This window comes from Sebastes umbrosus, chromosome 6, assembly GCF_015220745.1.
Source record: "Sebastes umbrosus isolate fSebUmb1 chromosome 6, fSebUmb1.pri, whole genome shotgun sequence".
NCBI lineage: Eukaryota > Metazoa > Chordata > Actinopteri > Perciformes > Sebastidae > Sebastes > Sebastes umbrosus.
In genome coordinates this window covers 7,691,845-7,704,975 of record NC_051274.1, presented here as the reverse complement: position 1 = coordinate 7,704,975, position 13,131 = coordinate 7,691,845, and the positions used below count along the sequence as shown (strand labels likewise).

The 13,131-nt window shown below is 41.7% G+C and overlaps 1 protein-coding gene and 1 long non-coding RNA gene across 5 annotated transcripts; one reads left to right on the top strand and one right to left on the bottom strand.

Annotated features, from left to right (window-relative positions):
• The first annotated feature begins 1,051 nt into the window (after positions 1-1,051).
• Positions 1,052-8,553, top strand: kiaa2013 (KIAA2013 ortholog). Of its 3 annotated transcripts, XM_037772018.1 has the most exons (4): positions 1,053-2,460; positions 4,100-4,953; positions 7,819-7,902; positions 8,007-8,553. In XM_037772018.1, the coding sequence occupies exons 1-3, from the start codon at positions 1,503-1,505 to the stop codon at positions 7,867-7,869; spliced, it is 1,863 nt and encodes a 620-aa protein (XP_037627946.1). In that variant the 5' UTR covers positions 1,053-1,502; the 3' UTR covers positions 7,870-7,902; positions 8,007-8,553. The 3 variants fall into 3 exon arrangements, with proteins under 3 accessions (XP_037627948.1, XP_037627946.1, XP_037627945.1); XM_037772020.1 differs by lacking the exon at positions 7,819-7,902 and having other exon boundaries at positions 1,052-2,460; XM_037772017.1 differs by having other exon boundaries at positions 7,819-8,553.
• Positions 2,633-11,706, bottom strand: LOC119489500. 2 transcript variants are annotated; one of them, XR_005207191.1, is made up of 3 exons: positions 11,572-11,706; positions 7,671-7,844; positions 2,633-3,000 (listed from the first exon to the last, which is right to left on the bottom strand). It is a non-coding gene; the product is annotated as an uncharacterized LOC119489500 (long non-coding RNA). The 2 variants fall into 2 exon arrangements; XR_005207192.1 differs by having other exon boundaries at positions 7,671-7,841.
• Between the last annotated feature and the right edge of the window lie 1,425 nt (positions 11,707-13,131).

Here is a 13,131-nt window from a genome sequence, read left to right as displayed (position 1 = left end):
TACTGTATCCCACAATGCAAAGCACTGGAACGGTACAGCCTACGGTTATAACAACAGCAGCCAAAAACAGCTTGTTTTTTACATTTCTCGTAGCTATTTCATCACTAAATTCACTTCTGAACATTTTTGAGAAAATCTAGCTGAGAAATCAACTGTGTAGATTTTGATTATGTTTACAATTTTTTCAATATTAGATGGCAAAACGAACATTTGCTCCGACGTTTTCGGAGTTTAAAAACGGAAATATTGCAATAGTGGTACAAGGTTGGTTTTTTTTATCCAGTGCTATAAGAGCTGGTTTAAAGGCTAAAGCCTGGTCCAACATACTGCAAAATATAACACTGTATTGATGTAAAGATGTGTCAATCATTTATGTGTGGCTGCCTTTTTGTTTACCTTTGGATTACAGATTGTACTAAAAGCAGTTATTCATCGAGACATAGCTAAAGGTTTTCTATGCGTGAATCACTCTCTTTCCCTCCTTTATCTTTTTCTATACATTTTGAATCGATTGCACCTTACTTTCTCCATGTTTCTCTGTCTTCACTATTGCATTCTCCATTTTTCCCCTTCAGTCTCTCATCCCCTGTGTAAGTGGAAGTCTTACTCCTAACTGACCCTTTCCACAAACTGGCTCCCGGTTGCATACTATACTAATTCTAACATTGTTTTGAACATTTACCACACAAACTAAAAGCTCTCAATTTGTGAGTTAAAATGAAGGAGCTGTGCAACGATGAAAAAGGTGGGAAAAGTGATGTGGTAAAACAGAAATAAAGTAATCATGGTCGAAAGCTCTGGAAAAGCTAGCAAGTGGACCTTGAGTTAAGTTTTTTTTGTCAAAACTGCTGTTTCCAAAGTCAAGAATAATATTTGACAGTCAAAGTAGTCAATCCTTGGAAATACACTACACGTCAGGTCCAACATACTGCAAAACATAACACTTTAACAGGTGCATACTGCATACTACTCAGGAACGCAGTCTGCAGTATGTACTGTAGACTGTATACTGCGTTGGTCAGTAGTGTGTAGTAGGCGGTTTCGAATACAACCTAATCAAGTCACTGATTTTTGCGACATTTCCGGTGTCTGCTGTGTCGTTTTGCTGTACGGCAGCTGTGACAGACCAGAAGTCCTGCTCTGTGGAGTTATGTAGAAAGTCAGCTGATGTTTTCAACCTGAAGACAAACAAGAACACGACATGACCTGAGATACGACAACTTTGACGCTTGTCGTATCCACCAAGCTGAAGGATATGACCGTAACCACGATGCGAGAAACAATAATACATGTTCAATAGTTGTTGTTCTCGGCGCTAGCTACCTAGCTAAGCTAAGCTAAGCTAAGCTAGCAGAGCCAGTCTGTCAGCTCTCACTCTGCAGGAAAGCAACATGTTCTGAACCAAGTACCGATGTGATATACTAAACAACAACTCAACCTGAGCACCCTGGGTGTTTTTAAGACGCTGACTCGCTGCTGGGCTGCTGTTATTTAAACCCACAATGTGGCTCCAGCAGAGACTAAAGGGGCTGCCAGGTTTGTTGTCGAGCAGCTGGGCGAGGAGACTCCTCATCGGACTGCTGCTCTTCATCATCTTCTACTGGTACCTGGGAGCGGAGCGCAGATGGAGGCTGTTCAGCGGCTCGGCCATGCCCGGTGGAGCCGCGGGACAGTGTCTGCTGGCGGAGATCCACAGGTGGAAGTCTCTGGTGGAGCGAGGAGAGGGGATCTACAGCACACCTCAGGAGCAACTAGACACACCGTTTGTGTCAGGTAACGGACATATTCTCATTGACATTGACTCCAACAAGCTGTGGGTGGCGTCGTCCTCGCAGCCCGGCTCGGCTCCGGTCCACCAGACCGAGTACTCCCCGAGAGTGGGCGTCCATCTGGAGGGGAAGCGTGCCGAGGTCCAGGCCACCATGCTGTGGTTCCGGAAAGGAGCCGTGCTGTCGGTCCGCTGCGCTTCACCGTCCGCCCTGCAGTCATCCCGGGACTGTGTCACCATCAGAGAGGAGTTCATCGCACACAGGAGCAGACCTAACGCCTATCTGCAGAGGATCCACATCAACAACCCGTCCGACAAGGCCGTCTCCTTGGACGTGTCCTATGACAACCCCTCCTTTGGGAGCAAGTTCTCCACCAGCGTGGAGAAGCTGGAGGACAGAGAGGTAATGCTCTCCTCCGGCAGAGTGCCTGTGGAGAACAACAGGATGGTGCTGGTGGTGGTGGTCACCAAGAAGCTGAGCAGCAGGATTCAGGTCCCAGCTAAAGTAGAGTACAAAGACAACATCCTGTCAGTGGTGTGGACCTCAGAGCCCATCGAGCCCTCCAGGCTGGAGGAAACCTTCCGCACCCTCAGAGATGGAGCCAAAAAGGAGCTGGGGGAGCTGCTGAGGGCCGATGTGGAGGAGCTGGTTGTAGATCACCAGCAGGCCTGGATGGACATCTTCATTTCAGGTGAGCAATGGTTGTAGTTGTCACTGGCTCTGGGTTTTAAAGGAGCATATATATATAAGAGGTTTTAGTGCATTTGCTACAAATCACAGATGAACATACAGAAATGTCAAATAGTACTGCATGCCTTAGAAAGTAGTCAGTAAATCGGCTTAAACATACCAATGGGGGATTTTGAAAGGTCAAAGGTCGTAATAAAAGTTAAAATTTCATACGGGTTGAACTTACATCAGGGCTGTAAAAGTACTTTGATCCAGATTGATTTAATGAAGGCAATGACATAACTGTGTTGAATCAATGCATGCATTGTGAAATGCTGCTGACCGCTGTAGATCTAAACTCTGAAGTTGTTTTATGGCAGTTTATGAGTTTATTATGCTTGGTCACGTGTTCTGTCTGGAGGTTAGGTTGGTTTTAATCATTGCAAAGCCTGGCCTGGCCCGGCCTGTAAAGATGTTGGTGTTTGGTTGGATTCTTGCACCAGTGTCTGTGCGGAGCCTCAATGCATTGCTGTCTGGAAGTGTGCATATCCTCTGCCAGGAGCTAAATAGGGCAAAAACATACATGATGGGAACTTAGGTAACATTTACATCACCTTACTTTTGGTAGTTTTCTGCTTTTGACTGACTCGCTAAACAATGCTTAGCTCACATTTTCTTAAAAAAAATCTCAAATGTAAAATGTCTAAACACAAGCAGCCTTGTAAAACCCGTACTGTAAAAAGAAATAATCTAAATTTGAACAACAATCTCATAACACACACAGCCTGTATGGTTTTTATTCTAGATACTTTTTTTGGGAATATAGAAGAGCCACAAACTGACTGATTTGAAATGAATTTTAAACTTGAAGACACATCATATAAGTGATCAGTTTGATTTACAGATTAAAGCATTATAAGCATTTTGTGCTTTTACTAACTAACTTACGGCTCTGTTTACACGCATGACTGATGTAAACAACTCTCAAATAGCTTCAGAAAACATGACTAATTTAAATATGGTAGTTGTTGTTAGTCACTGTATTGATGTAAAGATGTGTCAATCATTTCAGTGTGGCTGCCTTTTTGTTTACCTTTGGATTACAGACTGTACCTTTTTAAAAGCAGTTATTCATCGAGACATAGCTAAAGGTTTTCTATGCGTGAATCACTCTCTTTCCCTCCTTTATCTTTTTCTATACATTTTGAATCGATTGCACCTTACTTTCTCCATGTTTCTCTGTCTTCACTATTGCATTCTCCATTTTCCCCCTTCAGTCTCTCATCCCCTGTGTAAGTGGAAGTCTTATTTCTAACTGACCCTTTCCACAAACTGGCTCCCGGTTGCATACTATACTAATTCTAACATTGTTTTGAACATTTACCACACAAACTAAAAGCTCTCAATTTGTGAGTTAAAATGAAGGAGCTGTGCAACGATGAAAAAGGTGGGAAAAGTGATGTGGTAAAACAGAAATAAAGTAATCATGGTCGAAAACTCTGGGAAAGCTAGCAAGTGGACCTTGAGTTAAGTTTTTTTTGGTCAAAACTGCTGTATCCAAAGTCAAGAATAATATTTGACAGTCAAAGTAGTCAATCCTTGGGAATACACTACATGTCAGGTTTTTGTGAAGTTGTGCTTCTGCTTCTTTGTTCATTCAGGTGTTGAAATGAGGAAAATCACAGACTCCCACACACCATCGAGCCGCACAGTGAACACCACGCTCTACTACATCCTGTCCTCCTCCACGGCTCCCCTGCTGGATCGAAGGCTGAGTGGCGAGGAGCGCGTTCGCCTCGAGTCCAGCCTCAACTACGCCGACCACTGCTTCAGCGGCCACGCCACCATGCATGCAGAAAACCTGTGGCCCGAGCGGGTGAGCAGTGCAGCTCAGATCCTGCAGCTGGTCACGCTGTGGACTCTGACTCTGCAGAAGAGAGGCTGCAAGGTGCTGGTGGCGGCCGGAGCCCACGGTACCATGCAGGGCATGGTGCTCAGCTTCGGCGGCCTTCAGTTCACAGAGAACCACCTTCAGTTCCAGGCAGATCCCGACGTGCTGCACAACAGCTACGCCCTGAGAGGGATCCACTACAACCAGGACCTCATTAACCTGGCAGTGCTGCTGGACGTGGAGGGGAAGCCTTTTCTTCACGTGTCAGTGAAGCAGCAAGAGAAACCGGTGAAGCTGTACGCCTGCGAGGCCGGCTGCCTCAACGAGCCCGTGGAGCTGACGTCAGAGATCAAAGGTCACACCTTCCCCGTGATGGTGACGCAGCCCATCACGCCGCTCCTGTACATCTCCACAGACCTGCGCCACCTGCAGGATCTCCGCCATACCCTGCACCTCAAGGCCATCCTGGCCCACGAGGAGCACATGGCCAACAGGTACCCAGGCCTGCCCTTCCTCTTCTGGTTCAGTGTGGCCTCGCTCATAACACTCTTCCACCTTTTCCTCTTCAAGCTCATATACAACGAGTACTGTGGCCCCGGCGCTAAGCCCCTCTTCAGAAGCAAGGTATAAACAGCGATATTAAAACATAACTGGAAACAAAAAAAAAAACTGCAAACTGATCTGCTCTGCTCCTTTTTTTTACTTGTGCTTGTGGTGGCAAAGATTTCCTCTCTCTCTCTCTATCGACGCTCTCTCTGTGGGTTGGTTTCTCAGTTTTGACTTTCACCTTCTCTGAGTGAACTTTATTTTCCCATCTCACGTGGTACATGTTTGGAGTGGGTTCGCATAATAGCCTTACACACCTCCCCTCTCCCCTCTCACAAAAGGTGATTCCACATGATGACGTTTTTACTGCAGCTCTTTCCTCTAAGAGACTGGGAGCAATGAAATATCTGATCTCAGTTACAGTAAAAGCACCAGTAGAATAGTAGCCTTCATTCAAGATCACAGACCTTGAAGTTACAATTAACCAATCGTCATTTTAGCACACCACCTGTTCAACTGTGCTTGTCATAGTGGAATGTAAAGCGCTTGTTGATTGCAATGGAAGAAAAACAAGCACAAGAGTTTTTTTTTTTTTTTCTCAAATTAGATTATTGTTTTACTGTATTTATACCGCCTTCACATTGTTCTGACGGAGCATTCTTAAGGGACCGTACCAGTGTTTTTGCTCTTATAACAAATCACGTATACTTTACTTTAGTGACGGGATCTTTTCCAAAATGTAATAGGTTTTTAGATTTTCAAATGTGTATTTTGTCTTTCTTCAAGAAAGCCATCAGTTTTCATTAATTTCATCATTCATTCTTGTTTGAGTTAGGTAAATCCGTTCCAGTGGACATCGTGTCTGCTTTTATTTTTGTAAAAGTTGCTTTATGTTGTTCAGTAAGGTGACATTTCAGTCCGAGCTTGCACTTAGAACGTTTAAAGATACGCCGTGTAGCTTTTGACCACTAGTAGCGCTGATGTGTTTGGATCTTATGCACACGCACAAGGACGCTGTGAAGCAACACATCACTGCTTATGGTTTCTTTTCTGTTCCACTGATGACAGTTGGTGGCAATAATGTGCCAACAAAGGCAAGCCAACGTTATCCAATGTGTTATAAAGGAAGGAAATGGATTCAACATATTTGTCACACCTGACCATTTTGTTGAGAAACACTGAATGTAGACAGAACCTTTGTTAGTTTGTTTACAAGAAACCTCCACAGTGTACCTTTTAACTTAGAAATAAGAGTAGCTTTAATGCTCACTGTGATTCATGACCTAACTAAAACACGTTTATAGTGAGTTGATTTTCAACTGAAATAGTAGAAGCCATTGAATCCGTTAAAAGTCGAAAAAACACAATTCGGAAATCTTAAACCAAAATACTACAGCATGCCTAGAAAAGCATGCGAACATTACTGGTTTGCAGTAAAGTCACATGAACGTGATTTGTAGTAAATGAGCCATAACATTGGTATGGTCCTGTGAAATGATTTTTTTTTTTTTTTAAGGAAAAACTTTACTGCAGCTTGAATTTAATTTCCATAGCTCTGGTCGTCAGTACTATCAGTACTTTGCACTCACCAAGGGAATCACTGAAATCTGGGAACACGGCAGCATCGTGAAAAACAGGTCGATCAGTAGATCAGACAGACTGTAAACAAACCTTCAGGTTGGCCAAACTTGTTTGGAGAAAAAAAAAACAACAAAGGCAAACAGTAAATGTATTACACAAACTGTCTGTTGCAGTCAGAGCCGGATCTACGCACAGGCATTGTAGGCACATGCCCCGGGCAGAGTGGTTAAGAACATCAACTGCCTACATAATACAAATATTTTTAAATATATGTTAAACATAGTCAGACAAAATAAACATAATTAGTAGACGCTACAATTTACCGATGTTCTCTAAACGTCTCATATGCAGGCTACTGCTAGTGGCCAGCAACTCCACATTGCAGCCTGTAACAACAACAACATAAGTGCATTTCAAATGTGTAGCAAATTAGCCCAGGATTATTGAATCTCATTTTCCATAGTATTTGTTATACTTTTTTGCATCTAAATTCATTAGCAATCACAATAACAATCACAATTCTCTGGCGCCACTGCTGATAATGACATTTAAAAGTAATTTTGTTCAATTATAAAAATGTGCATGTAGTGGGGACGGAAAAACAGCCTGCATATCGTAATCTATCCATTTAATCCGGCTCTGGTTGAAGTTGTGCACACACAGTTTTCCTGTGCAATGGAAGGCTTATTGGCATTATTCCAGGTATGCTCACTATCTGTTTGACCTTCAAAACAAGTGGTTTAGATAATCTGCTAGATAAAATGATTGCTTGTTTCTGCTCATCTGACTGCTCATGTCCAGAGCTACGAAAAACAAAACTCAAGTTGGAATAAATCTTACTTTTCCTTATAGGTGAGATGATTGTCATGGATCGACCCAAAGCAAAATTATCCTGCAAATGACTGAAGCCTAAATTAGAACTCAGTGTAGTAAGGTGGTGCTAAAAGTCCATTATGTCTGTTGTCATGTAAAACGGCTACTTGTTTACAGATGTCCTTACAAAAAGAGATGTTGACCTGCTGGGCACTTAGAGAAGGTTGTGCTGCTGCAGGCTAAATGTTCATCTCTGATCAGCATGAACTGTGTGCTCACTTTGCCAGAAGTCTTTATCTACTATTCCTTTTTTTCCCGGCGTTTTGATGATGTTTTATATTGAATCACTCAATTAAATTAACAAGAAATCTATGGGTTGGCTTTGGCTCTTCACTACTGACCTGTCACACCCTGTGGTGCCCCAATCACAGATCTCTCATCCTCAGCATGTCTGTATTTTTTCCATTTGTCCTGCGAGCCAGTGTGGATGGGTTTGGTGGTGGCAGTCAGTTTCCCAGCCGTTCTAATCCTCCCCTCTGACTTCACCAGGTCGCCCACAAAAGTGAGGATGACTGCTGTGACACCAGGAATGCTGCTTGAACGCTACAATACTATGCACACATTCAACATGTGGTAGTGGTTCTGCTTGACCTTTTGGCAGCATGTAAGATATTAACATGGGTGTGCTGGTGCTGAATAACATCTACTTCTTCTTTTGTTTTGATGTTTATTGATAGTGCAAGATAAGTGATCAACAGGAAGACACCGATGAGACATGACAAGACAAGATAGAGAAACAACAACCAAAAAAACTAAACGGATATTTTATCCTGGATGACAGCGATACCACCCACAGATCTGCTGAGAGAGGATGTATGCAGGTTAAAACTGGTCGTCTATGTCACTTTAAGACTAAATAGGGCTGTAACTAACGATTATTGTCACTATTGATTAATCTGCTCATTATTTGATTGCCTATAAAATGTTAGAAAGTCATCAAAAATGCACACATATTTAAGTTTACATATTTAAATGTCTTGTTTTGTCCGACCAACAGAAGATATTCAGTTCATGCAAGACTAAAAAAACAGTGAAAACTTTGCATTTTTGCTTAAAAAATAATAATAAAAAAAAAGATTTAAAATTAAAATAATTATAAAAAAAATTGCAAATTAAATTTCTGTAATGATTGAACAGCATTTTAAGGAAGCATTTAAACAGCAAGACTATTTCAACATGTGGCAGAATTCCCTATTAAACACTGATCTCACTGGAAACTAGAAATGACTCAACCAGAGTGATATTTTTTTCTCTGTTAAAGCCAGTGAGACTGGCCCTCCACAGATTTATCATTGCACTCCTATAACATTGTCAGACTCGAGATGGACAGTTTATATAACAAAAGACAACATGTGGCAGAATTCTCTATTAAAGTCTAATTCTCCACAGATTTTCTTATAGATATCCCCAATAATTAATAAATAACCAATAAATCTCAACTGTAAACTGTATCTTTAAACTAAATATTTCAATCTAACACAAACTCTCCCAAAACTTAATCAAACAGTTGTGATGGCACTTTTTTAACCAACAAAATCATAAATTTATAGTATTTAAAAATATGATCAAAGTTGGTGGGTTTCGTTGCATACAACATGAGCGAGAAGAGAGTCTCCAGCAGCTCTGTGAGGCAGTACATAAGCATGCTAATGCGGTTACGATGATGTTAAAGGTAGGGTTTCGTAGTGCTTAAAACATTTTAATTTGTTGAATTCTCATTATAACCTGACCGCAATCAATAAATCAAATGCTCTGACAAAAAAAGAAAAAAATCTGGTATCGGCGGCTGTCACGGGACTGAAATAAAGCCGTTCAAACCCGTACTATCAATAGCCATGTTTGTTGTTCACCTTCATAATAACAATTGTGTGTGAGTGGCTTTGGAGGGAGGCCTGAACGTTCAGTGTTTCCGGCTTGGCGACTTTCTCGCTAGATTTAGCATCTTTTGGAGCTAGTGCTGCTAGCTACTTTCATTGGAAAAGAATTGGCAACACTGGGCTGGGTTTTTTGGTTGAATAATTTTTAAAATCGACTGTCTCAGCATTACCGACCCGACCTTTAAAGGGACTGTGTGTAACTTTTTACACATATAAATCTTTTTTTTTATTGCCAGTGTGTGAACAGGTTGTAACCTAACCTAAGAAATGAGACCTCCCGCGACTCTATGGGTTTCCTCTATCAGCCTGTAGACTGCTTTTAATGTGATGAACCCGGGCCGTTTATACCGGGAAAATCCAATGGATGTGACATCATGCACGCTTGCGAGTGCTTTTATTTTCAGCTCTGCTTACAGGGCTAACAGTGTGCAACCATAGCTAATATTTCGTTAGAAATGGAGTCCATTAACGCCAATAAACGACCAGCCCCCACCACAACTCAGACTCCCAACACAAACTCCACGGAAGCACAAAAAAACAAAGTTATATCTAGTGAAGCCCATCTTGCAAAACAGGAATGTGACCGACGTCGGGAGAAAACTAGGATCAACATTGGCCGGGCCTTCGATTCATGGTGGGACCTTTGTTTACGAGCATAAGCGCACGCAACAGGACGCTGACTGTCGTTGACTTAACGGCCACAGGTGTCACTGTTAACAAGCAGTTTCTAATTCTTACATAGAGTCCCTTTAACATGCTAATGCTTAATGTTTTCCATGCTGACCAACCATCTTAGTTTAGCATGTTGGTATGCTAACATTTTCTGATTAGCACGATAAATGACCATGAATGTCTGTAGAGCATTTCATGGTGATCCCTCTAATAGTTCTTGAGATATTCACTAAAACATGCGTGGCCGGCCCGGCGATGTCAACAAAGCACAGAGAAGCTCGGATTACAGCACACACAGAGAGAGAGAGACTTCATTCTCTGTTCAGGTAGACATTACTCCACTACATAGCAAATAGTTGTTTGGTGGTGGACTGACCGACAGACTGACACCGCCATCCATAGAGCCACCATGTTGATGCTCTGTGAGGTAACACTGTTGATACGACACTATAATGTAACCCCAAATTTCAAAAGCAAACCTTTCAACCAGATGTGCACTTCATCTGCTGAATGGTCACATTGTCCTAGTGAATGAACGGGGTCATCTGCAGTGGGGCTGGAAATGGTGACATTTTTCAAATTTCCAACAGAGGAAATGGAGCAACATATTTGTTGTTCAAATAGTTTTCTGAGGACTGATTTCTGCTTTCATAGGCATTAGTTTCATCTGTGGCTTTGAGGTTTGACGTCTGCATGGCTGTCTAGAACAAGGCTCAGTAAGACTGCTTCGTAGAAGTAGTTTAAAGCCACCATAGATATAAAACAAAGCTGTTTTATATCTATGGTTTAAAACCTCTATGTGTAGAATGTTTTCTTGTGATTCCAGCATCTTTCAGATCATTCTGAAGATAAATGAGACACTTCCGGTTCCCTCGTCTCAAAGTCAGTGGGTCTTTTGAATGGGGTTTCTGGTTAGATGCTTGAAATAAGGTCTGTGGTTAACGCAAGCGTAAAGAGATTTTTTGTTTTGTTCTACATGTCCCACTTGTGAATGTTGAAGCATTTACATGTCTTAATAAAGGTGGTTGCCAACAAGTGGCTAAATGAGACTGCTAGACGTCAAAACGCTGAACACTAGTCCGCCTTTAGCTTAGTGGTGGTGATGTGAAGTCGTGTGACCGTGGTGTAGTTGTTTACAGCCTAACATTACATTTTTACTTTGCATTTACGCTAAAAAAAATCATAAAAGTGGTGTTCATTTGAGAAGGTTATCTTGTTGAACAAAATATTAAGAAGCATTGTTTGTTCGCCACGGAGCTTATTTTCTGCAATATTCCAAAACCCAAAGGAAAAATCCCATTGGCTTTTCGACGAGGGAACCAATGCGATGCTAACTTCCGAGTTGGCTTACAAAAATACTTCCTCTCTGCAGCACTCCATTTGTGTTACTCAGTCCACCGATTGTAAGTAAGGTTTGAAACAAACACGTTTGTGCGAAGGCTGAAGTCAGAAAGCCAAAGTGTTTCTTGCTGTTTTGAATAGCTACACACTGAAAAGCCATCCATCTTAAGTCATGTTTCCATTCACACATTTTTATGCTCATTTTGAAGTATCGCATCGAAAAAGAGTTGGGGATAATAGCAAAATCAGTCTCTCCTATAGAGGGATTTCATAGCGTTGCAGTCGGTTGATCAAGCGAAAAGAGAAAAAGAAGTTGAGAGAGAAGTTCAAAACCTCTTTACGACTTTCTTACCTCTGCACGGCAGACAGATTGCTGGTTGAAGTGGCCTTGATTGTAATCTTGTCATCGGAAAGGGGGTTTTGAACGTTGTTAGCTGATCTGACAATACACTGAAGCCTTTAGAAATTCTCAATTCCTACACATGGGGCTTTATTGTAAGTTACACAAACTGAAATACTGACTACTTTCATGCTTATTGGCGTTAGCACACTTCTCCCAGGCTATCACAAAACTATGAGTTCTGTTGCCATGGTAACAATTATGGTAGTACCAATGTTGACCCCACTTTTGCTCCACAGTATATACTCTTAAATCAGAGGTGCCTGCCACATACACTGAACTAGGTGTTCATTTGAGGTCTGTGAAGCATATGATTCACATCATTGTCATCCTCATCGAACCACTCAGCGAGCCCTCGTGTCCTGTAATGAAGACTCTGCATTCATTATCTGTTGACACTCATTTAATCAGGTTTTTCCTTTAATCTAACATCTCTCTGTATCTTCAGCGCCAGGTGTTTTTGAGCTTTTCCTGTGCTGCTCCCGATGCTTAAGGATTTTTGATTTTCTGTTGTAACATGTTCTTTGAACTTTTCCTCATACCTGTCAGCCATATATTATTTACTGTCATTAACTTTCTGCTGTTGCTTCACTAATCAATAAATCTCCCGAGTACAAACAGCCTTGTCATGCTTCTCTCTGCTGGAGAGAACAACAGGGATGAAGCAGTTACTCAGTCAGCCATGTTTTTAAAGGAAAACTATGACAACTTTGGTTTTTATCTCTGTACATTTGGCCATTGGTTTTATTGGTTAACATTGTACACACTAAGAAGTCTGACTGGTCATGAAACACGAGCAGTCAGATGATCAGACAGGCTGCAAACAAACCTCAATGTTAGTCAAACTTATTTGAAAGAGAAAGAGAAAATTATAACCCAAACAGTCCGTTGTAAACGTTCATTGAATTTTTTGGACCAATCTTCAGCTTGAACATGCAGGTGTTCTGTGCAACATTAGGAGTGTTCTTACTTTTAGTGTTACCTCCCCTTTTGGTTTGTTTAAAACCAGTCTGACTGCTTGTGTTTGTAGACCTATTTCTAATGATGTAGGACGCTTTGGTGAGTACATACAGTAACCTATAGGACCGGTGGCTACTAAAATAGCCAAGTTGTGAAAGTCAGTATTTCTTTAAATGGGTGTGGGGGCAGGAGTACAACGTGCTTGAAAGTTTAAACCCATAATTTACCACATGCTTACTTGCCACGTGTTTTTAAAGATACCCTTTTTGAGTAGGGGCTAAGGTTGGGCGCCCAGTGAACCTTTCAAACACAGTTGTGCTTCATATCAGTTTGTTTTTACTAAACTGATCACTCTGTCCATCGTCAACTCATCTAAATGCATTTACACCGATCAGCCATAACATTATGACCACTGACAGGTGAAGTGAATAACATTGAGTATCTCGTTACAATGACACCTGGCAGTGGGGGGGATATATTAGACAGCAGGTGAACATTTTGAACTTTGAACTTTGTGTTGGAAGCATAAAAAATGGGCCAGCGTAAGGATGT